The following is a 13,086-nucleotide window of genomic DNA, read 5'->3' on the forward strand; positions in this document are numbered from 1 at the left end:
CTCTATATGGTAGTGAAGTATGGTATCCGCTCTCTAATAAGGAATTTACCAAATGGAACAAACATCCAATCGAATTACTGCATGCAGAGTTTTGCAAAACTTTACTGCAAGTGGAAAGAAAACCTCCAGATAACACATGTAGAGCAGAATTGGGCCAAAACCCTCCTCATGCAAATAGATAAAAGAGCAATCAAATGTTACAACCATCTAAAAACAAGTGACCCCAAAACATTCCATCACACAGATCTACAATGTCAAGAGATGAAACAAGAGACGAGATCCCTCAGCCAGCTGGTTCTAAGGCTCAGTTCACTAACCCAAACCAACCCCATAGAGCCTCAGGACAGCACTCAGAAAATCTGGCCCAAACAAATCATCACAAGGCAAAAATAAAAATATATCACCTATTGGAAAGACACATCTAAGTAAACTTCAATGCTATTTGTCTCTAAACACACAGTACATGGTGGTAGACTATCTGACCACTGTGACTGATAGAAAACTGAGGAAAACACTGACTAGGTACAGACTCCATTAGCACAGTCTGGCTATAGAGACCGGTCGTCACAGACAAACCTGGCTGCCCAGAGAGAACAGGCTGTGCTCACTCTGCTCTAGGAGAGAGGTAGAGACGGAGCTGCATTTCTGTTACACGGTGACAAATACTCAGACCTAAGAGAATCTTTCTTTCTGAAAACTATCATTGAGTACAAAGAATTTGAAACTATTAAAGCTGAAGAAGAAATCAAATGTGTCCTCCTGCCACAACCTGAGAGATAGCCAGTGAAAAGTGCAATGTAATGTCAATAATATTCCCCATTTAGTTTGGTCTTTCATACCAGGTCATGTGTCTTCTCAGTCAGGTTGAGACTGGTCTACTACCAGGTCATGTGTCTTCTCAGTCAGGTTCAGACTAGTCTACTACCAGGTCATGTGTCTTCTCAGTCAGGTTCAGACTGGTCTACTACCAGGTCATGTGTCTTCTCAGTCAGGTTGAGACTGGTCTACTACCAGGTCATGTGTCTTCTCAGTCAGGTTGAGACTGGTCTACTACTATTGCTTTAATGTATTATTATTCTCATTAATATTGTATTGCTTTGTTGATTTCAAAAAAGCCTTCGACTCAATTTGGCATGAGGGTCTGCTCTACAAATTGATGGAAAGTGGTATTAGGGGTAAAACATACGACATTATAAAATCCATGTACACAAACAACAAGTGTGCGGTTAAAATTGGCGAAAAACACACACATTTCTTCACACAGGGTCGTGGGGTGAGACAGGGATGCCCCAGGACAGCAGCACAATTAGACCCAACCAAATCATGAGAACACAAAAAGATAATTACTTGACACATTGGAAAGAATTAACAAAACAACAGAGCAAACTAGAATGCTATTTGGCCCTAAACAGAGAGTACACAGTGGCAGAATACCTGTCCAATGTGACTGACCCAAACTTAAGGAAAGCTTTGACTATGTACAGACTCAGTGAGCATAGCCTTGCTATTGAGAAAGGCCGCCGTAGGCAGACCTGGCTCTCAAGAGAAGACAGGCTATGTGCACACTGCCCACAAAATGAGGTGGAAACTGAGCTGCACTTCCTAACCTCCTGTCCAACGTAAGACCATATTAGAGAGACATATTTCCCTCAGATTACACAGATCCACAAAGAATTTGAAAACAAATCCAATTTTGATAAACTCCCATATCTACTGGGTGAAATTCCACAGTGTGCCATCACAGCAGCAAGATTTGTGACCTGTTGCCACAAGAAAAGGGCAACCAGTGAAGAACAAACACCATTGTAAATACAACCCATATTAATGCTTATTTATTCTTTAACCATTTGTACATTGTTACAACACTGTATATATATATATATATATATATATATATATATATATATATATATATATATGTATAATATGACATTTGTAATGTCTTTATTGTTTTGAAATTTCTGTATGTGTAATGTTTACTGTTCATTTTTATTGTTTATTTCACTTTTGTATATTATCTACCTCACTTGCTTTGGCAATGTTAACATATGTTTCCCATGCCAATAAAGCCCCTTGAATTGGATTGAATTGAGAGAGAGAGAGAGAGACAGACAGAGAGAGAGAGAGAGAGAGAGAGAGACAGGGAGAGAGAAAGAGAGAGAGAACCTAAGGTCTGATGCATCAGGTCCCAGTTGAGGATACAGTGATATAGATCCTTCCTCACCCTCCTCCTCATCTTCCTCCTCTCTATGTAAGGCAGGGGAACAGAACAGCCCAGGGCCTTGCTGAGGACCACGGCCACCAGAATCTAGGTTACACATATTGAGATCAACACTCAATTCCAACTAAACCACTTCAGTGTCATACTGTACGTGCTTCATTTTGTCACGGTCTTTCTTTCCTCTTGACATCAATAGATCTTCGTTAGGGACTTGGTCCCTGTAGCGGGATCAAATCAGCAGAAATTTTAGAGCTCCACCTATAGTTTTCGATAAAACTCAAACTTTCATTAAAACACACATACAAGGTACTGAATTAAAGCTACACTCGTTGTGAATCTAGCCACCAAGTCAGATTTGTAAAATGCTTTTCGGCGAAAGCATGAGAAGCTATTATCTGATAGCATGCACCCCCCAGAATACCAGACCGTCAACAAAACAACAGATTTTGCGGTAGCCGGCACTACCCAAAACGCAGAAATAAAATATAAAACATTCATTACCTTTGACGAGCTTCTTTCTTGGCACTCCTATATGTCACATAAACATCACAATTGGGTATTTTTCCCGATTAAATCCGTCATTGTATACCCAAAATGTGATTTGCTGAAGACCGGTCTGATCCAGAAAAATGCCCCTTTACAAGATGCAACGTCACTTTTTAAAATTACAAAAGTTGCCTATAAACTTTTACAAATCACTTCAAACTACTTTTCTAAACCAACTTTAGGTATTAATAAACGTTAATAATCTATCAAATTGATCACGGGGCGATCTGTATTCGATAGCAGCAAGTCTTGAAATCATCTTCCATGTTTTCCATTTCACAACATCCTGTGGTGAGCCCCAAAACAGGAAGGGCCTATACGTCATCTAACCAAGGATAAAGCAGCCAAAAAATGCCAGTACTGGCGACATCGTGTGGAAGCTGTAGGCGTTTACAGGGGATCCTCATGTATCCCCTCAGTGCGTATGAATATTATTTTTGTGTTTTTGGTGAACAGTTTTTCGAAGGATTTTTACTCCTAAACACGTTATGTTATAGCCACAGACACGATTTAACCAGTTTTAGAGACTTCAGAGTGTTTTCTATACACAGGTCATCTCATATGCATACGTTGATACTGTACTCTATATCATCGACTGCATCCTTATGTAATACATGTATCACTAGCCACTTTAACTATGCCACTTGGTTTACATACTTATCTCATATGTATATACTGTACTCGATATCATCTACTGTATCTTGCCTATGCTGCTCTGTACCATCACTCATTCATATATCCTTATGTACATATTCTTTATCCCCTTACACTGTGTATAAGACAGTAGTTTTTTTTGAATTGTTAGTTAGATTACTTGCTCGTTATTACTGCATTGTCGGAACTAGAAGCACAAGCATTTCGCTACACTCGCATTAACATCTGCTAACCATGTGTATGTGACAAATAACATTTGATTTGATTTGATTTGATTTGATCATTTGCATATACTATATTCCTGGCATGAGTAGCAGGACGCTGAAATGTTGCGCGATTTTTAACAAAAAGCTGCGAAAATTCGCAGCCTCCTTAACAGGATTTATAATGGTGTATGGTATATTGAAGAATACAATTAATGAGGACACAGAAGCTTATACTGTAGCAGATACTTGGGGCGGCAGGGTAGCCTAGTGGTTAGAGCGTTGGATTAGTAACCGAAAGGTTGCAAGTTCAAACCCCCGAGCTGACAAGGTGCAAATCTGATGTTCTTCCCTGGAACAGGCAGTTAACCCACTGGTCCTAGGCTGTCATTGAAAATAAGAATTTGTTCTTAACTGACTTGCCAAGGTAAAAAAAAAATACTGCATTATCTATACTACACAGTAATCAGGGTATCCTATTCTGTAATCAACCTCCTTTGTAAAGTACTTGTCACACCCTGGTCTTAGTATTTTGTGTTATTATTTGGTCAGGCCAGGGTGTGACATGGGGTTATGTTGTGGTATTGGGGGTTTTAGTAGGTATTGGGATTGTGGCTGAGTAGGGATGTCTAGCATAGTCTATGGCTGCCTGAGGTTCTCAATCAGAGTCAGGTGATTCTCGTTGTCTCTGATTGGGAACCATATTTAGGTAGCCTGGGTTTCACTGTGTGTTTGTGGGTGATTGTTCCTGTCTTAGTGTTTTGTATTTCACCAGATAGGCTGTTTCGGTTTTCATTATTTCATTTCGTTAGTTTTATAGTTTCTGTTGTATAGGTTTTCCTTCATTAAAATATATCATGAATCATCATCACGCTGCATTTTGGTCCGATCCTTGTTCTACCTCTTCGTCAGAGGAGGAGATAGAAGAGAGCCGTAACAGAATCACCCACCACACACGGACCAAGCAGCATGGTGACAGGCAGCGACAGCAGAAGCATCAAAGGGAGGAATGGACATGGGAGGATGAATTGTTCGGAGAAGGACCCTGGGATCAGCCTGGAGAATATCGCCGCCCCAAAGAAGAACTGGAGGCGGCGAGAGCTGAGAGGCGCTGGTATGAGGAGAAGCAACAGCGGCAGCAGGAGCAACAATATCGGGACTACACTACTTGGGAGGAAATAGACAGGTGGGCTGTCGACCCAGAGAAAGTGCCGGAGCCCGCCTGGGATTCGCTGGAGCAGTGCGAAGCAGGTTATCGGAGAATGGAGTTGGCGAAGCAGGCATGGCGGCGCGGACGGAAGACAGAGAGTCAGCCCCAAAAATGTATTGGGAGGGGGCTCAGGGAGAGAGTGGCAGAGTCAGGAGTCAGACCTGAGCCAACTCTCCCTGTTTATAGTGAGGAGCCAAGGAGGAGACCAGAACCAGAGCCGGTGTTAGAGGTGAGCGAAGCAGAGACTGTGAAGGAGTTAATGGGGAAATTGGAGGAGAGAGTAATGAGGGAGTTGCTAGTTTGGTGCTTTAGGTACGATATTCGTCCGACGGAGCGAGTCGGGGATTTGATGGCACCTGGGTCAGCGCTCCATACTCGTCCTGAGGTGCGTGTTAGTCGGCTGGTGAAGAGTGTGCCAGCCTCACGCACTAGGCCTCCTGTGTACCTACCTAGCCTTGCACGTCCTGTGCCAGTCCTGCTCTCAGGCTCTCCAGTACACCTTCACAGTCCGGTCCATCCTGTGCCACCTTCACACACCAGTTCTCCGGTGGCAGCTCCCCGCACCAGGCTTCCTGTGCATGTCCTCTACCCAGTGCCAGCACCACGCACCAGGCCTTCAGTGCGCCTCGCCTGTTCAGCGCTGCCAGAGCCTTTCTCCTCTCCAGCGCTGCCGGAGTCTCCCGCCTGTCTAGCGCTATCAGAGCCTTTCTCCTCTCTAGCGCTGCCGGAGCCTCCCGCCTGTTCAGCGCAGCCAGAGCCTTCCTCCTCTCTAGCGCTGCTGGAGCCTCCCGCCTGTTCAGCGCAGCCAGAGCCTTTCTCCTCTACAGCGCTGCCGGAGCCTCCCGCCTGTTCAGCGCAGCCAGAGCCTTCCTCCTCTACAGCGCTGCCGGAGACTCCCGCCTGTTCAGCGCAGCCAGAGCCTTCCTCCACTACAGCGCTGCTGGAGTCTCCTGCCTGTTCAGCGCAGCCAGAGCTGCCAGCCTGCATGGAGCAGCCTGAGCTGCCAGCCTGCATGGAGCAGCCTGAGCTGCCAGTCTGCATGGAGCAGCCAGAGCTGCCAGTCTGCACGGAGCAGCCAGAGCTGCCAGTCTGCACGGAGCAGCCAGAGCTGCCAGTCTGCACGGAGCTGCCAGAGCTGCCAGTCTGCACAGAGCAGCCAGAGCTGCCAGTCTGCACGGAGCAGCCAGAGCTGCCAGTCTGCATGGAGCAGCCAGAGCTGCCAGTCTGCATGGAGCAGCCAGAGCTGCCCGTCTGCATGGAGCAGCCAGAGCTGCCTGTCTGCATGGAGCAGCCAGAGCTGTCAGTCTGCATGGAGCAGCCAGAGCTGTCAGTCTGCATGGAGCAGCCAGAGATGTCAGTCTGCATGGAGCTGCCAGTCTGAATGGAGCAGCCAGAGCTGCCAGTCTGCATGGAGCAGCCAGAGCTGCCAGTCTGCATGGAGCAGCCGGAGCTGACAGTCTGCATGGAGCAACCGGAGCTGCCAGTCTGCATGGAGCAGCCAGAGCCTACTACCTGCCTGAGTTTCCTCTCAGTACTGGGCTTCCTCTCAGTACTGGGCTTCCCCTCAGTGCTGAGCTTCCCCTCAGTGCTGAGCTTCCCCTCAGTGCTGAGCTTCCTCTCAGTGCTGAGCTTCCCCTCTATGCTGAGCTTCCCCTCTATGCTGAGCTTCCCCTCAGTCCCGAGCTTCCCCTCAGTCCCGAGCTTCCCCTCAGTCCCGAGCTTCCCCTCAGTCCCGAGCTTCTACCTCAGTCCCGAGCTGCCCCTCAATCCAGTGGGGTCCTTGGTGAGGGTTATTAGGCCTAGGTCGGTGGCGAGGGTCGCCAATCAAAGGACGCGTTACAGGGGGACTAAGACTGGTTGGAGTGGAGTCCACGTCCCGAGCCGGAGACGCCACCGTGGACAGACGCCCACCCGGACCCTCCCTATGGGTTTTACTGTGCGGCCGGGAGTCCGCACCTTGGGGGGTTCTGTCACGCCCTGGTCTTAGTATTTTGTGTTTATATAATTATTTGGTCAGGCCAGGGTGTGACATGGGTTTATTGTGTTGTGTTGTGGTATTGGGGGTTTTAGTAGGTATTGGGATTGTGGCTGAGTAGGGGTGTCTAGCATAGTCTATGGCTGCCTGAGGTTCTCAATCAGAGTCAGGTGATTCTCGTTGTCTGTGATTGGGAACCATATTTAGGTAGCCTGGGTTTCACTGTGTGTTTGTGGGTGATTGTTCATGTCTTAGTGTTTTGTATTTCACCAGATAGGCTGTTTCGGTTTTCATTATTTCATTTAGTTAGTTTTGTAGTTTCTGTTGTATAAGTTTTCCTTCATTAAAATATATCATGAATCATCATCACGCTGCATTTTGGTCCGATCCTTGTTCTACCTCTTCGTCAGAGGAGGAGATAGAAGAGAAGTCGAGAAGTCGTTTTTTTGTGGTATCTGTACGTTACTTAACTATTGATATTTTTGCCATCTTTTACTTCACTACATTCCTAAAGAAAAGAATGTACTTTTTACTCCTTACATTTTCCTTGACAGCCAAAAGTACTCGTTACATTTTGACAGGAAAATGGTCCAATTCACTCACTTATCAAGAGAACATCCCTGGTCATCCAGCCTCTGATCTGGAGGACTCACTAAACAGAGAACATCCCTGGTCATCCCTACTGCCTCTGATCTGGAGGACTCACTAAACAGAGAACACCCCTGGTCATCCCTACTGCCTCTGATCTAGAGGACTCACTAAACAGAGAACATCCTTGGTCATCCCTACTGCCTCTGATCTGGAGGACTCACTAAACAGATAACATCCCTGGTCATCCCTACTGCCTCTGATCTGGAGGACTCATTAAACAGAGAACATAACTCGTCATAACACAGGTCATAGCCATGACACAGGTCATAGCCATGTCATATGTCATAACGGCTGACATAACACGGTCATTTCACTGTCATAACCCATACATTTACACCTGTTGTGACATAGTGTTATTTTATGGCTGGTTATGACACCTACATAAGAAAGTCAAAAACCCACATTTATTTAACAAACAAAAAAATCCCGGCCGAGAAGTTTACTTTGATTTGAAAGTTTGTTTCTTCAATCCTTTGTTGTTGTTGTTACTAAGAAAACCCACTTTACGACACTGTCATGAGGCATTATGACCGTCCTGTGTCACTTTACTTGGACTAAGAAAACCCACTTTACGACACTGTCATGAGGCATTATGACTGTCCTGTGTCACTTTACTTGGACTAAGAAAGCCCACTTTACGACACTGTCATGAGGCATTATGACCGTCCTGTGTCACTTTACTTGGACTAAGAAAACCCACTTTACGACACTGTCATGAGGCATTATGACCGTCCTGTGTCACTTTACTTGGTCTAAGAAAACACACTTTACGACACTGTCATGAGGCATTATGACCGTCCTGTGTCACTTTACTTGGACTAAGAAAACCCGCTTTACGACACTGTCATGAGGCATTATGACCGTCCTGTGTCACTTTACTTGGACTAAGAAAACACACTTTACGACACTGTCATGAGGCATTATGACCGTCCTGTGTCACTTTACTTGGACTAAGAAAATACACTTTACGACACTGTCATGAGGCATTATGACCGTCCTGTGTCACTTTACTTGGACTAAGAAAACCCACTTTACGACACTGTCATGAGGCATTATGACCGTCCTGTGTCACTTTACTTGGACTAAGAAAACACACTTTACGACACTGTCATGAGGCATTATGACCGTCCTGTGTCACTTTACTTGGACTAAGAAAACACACTTTACGACACTGTCATGAGGCATTATGACCGTCCTGTGTCACTTTACTTGGACTAAGAATACACACTTTACGACACTGTCATGAGGCATTATGACCGTCCTGTGTCACTTTACTTGGACTAAGAAAGCCCACTTTACGACACTGTCATGAGGCATTATGACCGTCCTGTGTCACTTTACTTGGACTAAGAAAACACACTTTACGACACTGTCATGAGGCATTATGACCGTCCTGTGTCACTTTACTTGGACTAAGAAAGCCCACTTTACGACACTGTCATGAGGCATTATGACCGTCCTGTGTCACTTTACTTGGACTAAGAAAACACACTTTACGACACTGTCATGAGGCATTATGACCGTCCTGTGTCACTTTACTTGGACTAAGAAAACACACTTTACGACACTGTCATGAGGCATTATGACCGTCCTGTGTCACTTTACTTGGACTATGAAAATACACTTTACGACACTGTCATGAGGCATTATGACCGTCCTGTGTCACTTTACTTGGACTAAGAAAACCCACTTTACGACACTGTCATGAGGCATTATGACCGTCCTGTGTCACTTTACTTGGACTAAGAAAACACACTTTACGACACTGTCATGAGGCATTATGACCGTCCTGTGTCACTTTACTTGGACTAAGAAAACCCACTTTACGACAGCCATGAAGCGTTATGACCATCGTAATCATATAAGCCAGATAGGCCTTATCATGTGCATCCGTCAAAAAGAGGGTGTCTTGTCCTGCTCCTGAAATCTGCTCCTGCATTCATCCCAGTCATCAGAAACAGAGCATTGGGGTAGGTGCATGTCTGACATCAACGTGTACGCAATTACAACGATAATTTAATATGGTACATTTCCGAAAACATTATATAACATAAACATAGTGTTGACAAGTAGAGTATGATGTCATGAAATGTTTTGGTAGGGTTTGTGGTGTAAATATGGGTCAGAACAGTGTTATGACCACATTATTTTACCTTTATTTAACTAGGCAAGTCAGTTAAGAACAAATTCTTATTTTACAATGACGGCATAGGAACAGTGGGTTAACTGCCACGTTCAGGGGCAGAACGACAGATTTGTACCTTGTCAGCTCGGGGATATGAACTTGCAACCTTTCGGTGACTAGTCCAACGCTCTAAACACTAGGCTATGACAAGCAATGTCAGCTGTTATGACATATGACATGGTTATGACCCTGTCACATAATGTGACATTATGACACGCTGGGTGTCAGGTAAAGTGTTACCGCATTTGGTAATAACAACTATTGTTACCACCCTACCATTAAAAAGGACACACGAAGTGACAACGGTCACATCTCAGCCTGGGATGATTAATTAAAAAAAATATTTTTTATTTATTTATTTAACCAGGCAAGTCAGTTAAGAACAAATTCTTATTTTCAATGACGGCCTAGGAACAGTGGGTTAACTGCCTGTTCAGGGGCAGAACGACAGATTTGTACCTTGTCAGCTCCGGGGTTTGAATTTGCAAACCTTCCAGTTACTAGTCCAACGCTCTAACCACTAGGCTACCCTGCAGCCCCTGATTAATGTTATTTCTATGGGTACTTCCAAGAGTCCTTACGCTGTCCTGTTCAAGATTCTTAAAAAGACGTCCTCCAGGAAATATTTTTAAAACTTTTACTGTTGAAAAGCGATATCGCAGGTATAAATACAGTAAAGTACACACACACTGAAGGGTACAATAATACGTTTTGTGTTAAAACAGCATTTAAAAAAAACAATATAATAAATGATTACACAACTGAAAACTTCATGGAATTGGTCTGATGGTCTATTGTGACATCATCAACCTTCCCCATTTTTGCTTGAGGAACAACAGAGGAGCAATAGAGAACTAAAGAGGAAATATGATTAGTGGAGATGTGTGGCTCTAGAGGAGACAAGCCTTCCCTATTGGGAGGCTGATGGAGCCCAGCTGAGGGTAATTGACTGGACGATCAGATCCAACATTTGATTAGGCTGCCGCAGCTCCCGTTTGAAGGAGTAGAAACTGGAGACAGCAGCAGCCATGTTGAGGCTGAAAGACTCTCTGTTTAAGATAAAAGTAGAACTTGAACTAACAAAAGTTAAGTTTATTATTTGTAAGCATTTATGTTGGGTAATTATGAAATAAAACTTTAGTTTGAAGTGTTAATTCGGCCTTCACTAAGCCTCTGTACCCTAAGAACCCTCCTAGATCTGAGCCCAGGCTCTGCTACAGGGTCTGTCTGTTTAGACTGACATTACTGGGCTGGTTCCTGGTGTCTGTTTAGACTGGCATTACTGGGCTGGTCCTGGTGTCTGTTTAGACTGACTTTACTGGGCTGGTTCCTGGTGTCTGTTTAGACTGGCATTACTGGGCTGGTTCCTGGTGTCTGTTTAGACTGGCATTACTGGGCTGGTCCTGGTGTCTGTTTAGACTGACTTTACTGGGCTGGTTCCTGGTGTCTGTTTAGACTGACTTTACTGGGCTGGTTCCTGGTGTCTGTTTAGACTGACTTTACTGGGCTGGTTCCTGGTGTCTGTTTAGACTGGCATTACTGGGCTGGTTCCTGGTGTCTGTTTAGACTGGCATTACTGGGCTGGTTCCTGGTGTCTGTTTAGACTGACTTTACTGGGCTGGTTCCTGGTGTCTGTTTAGACTGGCATTACTGGGCTGGTTCCTGGTGTCTGTTTAGACTGACTTTACTGGGCTGGTTCCTGGTGTCTGTTTAGACTGACTTTACTGGGCTGGTTCCTGGTGTCTGTTTAGACTGACTTTACTGGGCTGGTTCCTGGTGTCTGTTTAGACTGACTTTACTGGGCTGGTTCCTGGTGTCTGTTTAGACTGACTTTACTGGGCTGGTTCCTGGTGTCTGTTTAGACTGACTTTACTGGGCTGGTTCCTGGTGTCTGTTTAGACTGACTTTACTGGGCTGGTCCTGGTGTCTGTTTAGACTGACTTTACTGGGCTGGTCCTGGTGTCTGTTTAGACTGACTTTACTGGGCTCCTTCAAGACGTTTTATTCGGCTGGCGTTCATTCAAACCAGTAACCTTTCGGTTACGGGTCCAATGCTCTTAACCTCTAGGCTACCTGCCGCCCTTTGCAAACCAGTGGAGGTTAATGATGTTTCATATGAGGAAGGATATATTCTGTCTGAATGTGAATCCTTTGAAAGTTATCTAGCTAGCTGTGTGTTACTCTCGGGCTAAGTCACCCCCCCGCCCTCCTCCTCCTGTCTGCCTCATGACTGACTTTATAAGCACACCACCACCACATCATCTCAGAACCCTAATCTAAAAACATTATGTGCCCAGAAATGCTAATCACTTGTTGGTAGAAGAAGCTAGAGATTTGCATATTCGTCATAAATTAAAGATTGCAGTTGAGATTGAGTGGCCAGGGGTTTTAATCACAACCAAACACCGAGAGTTGAAGGGAGGGACTTGTGACCGAACAGAATCCCTGATTGGTTTGGGAGAAGAATGAATAATTTATTATCAATTGTTTATTTATTGTCAGCAGCAAACAGCCAAACTACTTACCATTCAAAACATTAAAAAATGTGCTAAAATAACAACTGAACCACAGTACTCTCTCTGAATGAATATAGCTTTAATGACTTGAAAACTTTCCACTTGCACTAGTTTAGGAAAGCCGTTTAGCAGGAATTGCTATGCGTTTTGGCGGCACCAGAAAACAGAAGAAAGAGCATTACCCCGACTATCTCTACCATGCATTATTCATGTTGTCTCTCTGAGTGGTGTGTCAAGAAGCAAGCCCTGTTTTAAAAACATTCAGCACCACTCAGCTATGCTCTGCTAAAACACATGAATACTGTCACCAATTCAATACCAGCAGGTCCTAAATACTGTCACCACTTCCATACCAGCAGGTCCTAAATACTGTCACCACGTCCATACCAGTGGTCCTGAATACTGTCACCACGTCCATACCAGCAGGTCCTAAATACTGTCACCACGTCCATACCAGCAGGTCCTGAATACTGTCACCACGTCCATACCAGCAGGTCCTGAATACTGTCACCACGTCCATACCAGCAGGTCCTAAATACTGTCACCACGTCCATACCAGCAGGTCCTAAATACTGTCACCACGTCCATACCAGCGGGTCCTAAATACTGTCACCACGTCCATACCAGCAGGTCCTAAATACTGTCACCACGTCCATACCAGCGGGTCCTAAATACTGTCACCACGTCCATACCAGCAGGTCCTAAATACTCTCACCACTTCCATACCAGCAGGTCCAAAATACTGTCACCACGTCCATACCAGCAGGTCCTAAATACTGTCACCACGTCCATACCAGCGGTCCTAAATACTGTCACCACTTCCATACCAGCAGGTCCTAAATGTAGAATCCGGGTTAGCTTTACACTTTCTAAATTATATGGCTGTCTTTATTAAATAACACCAGTCAGGATATTGGCATCAGCA

General features: G+C 44.9%; 1 protein-coding gene across 1 annotated transcript in view; it reads right to left on the reverse strand.

The window, feature by feature from the left end:
• Positions 1–12,681, reverse strand: part of LOC112227457 (phospholipid phosphatase-related protein type 5) — a 78,386-nt gene extending 65,705 nt beyond the window's left edge. The window contains exons 1-2 of the mRNA XM_042308668.1: positions 12,616–12,681; positions 2,225–2,308 (exon numbers count right to left, since the gene is read on the reverse strand). Of these exons, the coding sequence (XP_042164602.1) occupies positions 2,225–2,308; positions 12,616–12,681 (150 nt within the window). The remainder of the gene's footprint in view (positions 1–2,224; positions 2,309–12,615) is intronic.
• Between the last annotated feature and the right edge of the window lie 405 nt (positions 12,682–13,086).

Source organism: Oncorhynchus tshawytscha, linkage group LG29 (genome assembly GCF_018296145.1).
Source record: "Oncorhynchus tshawytscha isolate Ot180627B linkage group LG29, Otsh_v2.0, whole genome shotgun sequence".
Taxonomy (NCBI): Eukaryota; Metazoa; Chordata; class Actinopteri; order Salmoniformes; family Salmonidae; genus Oncorhynchus; species Oncorhynchus tshawytscha.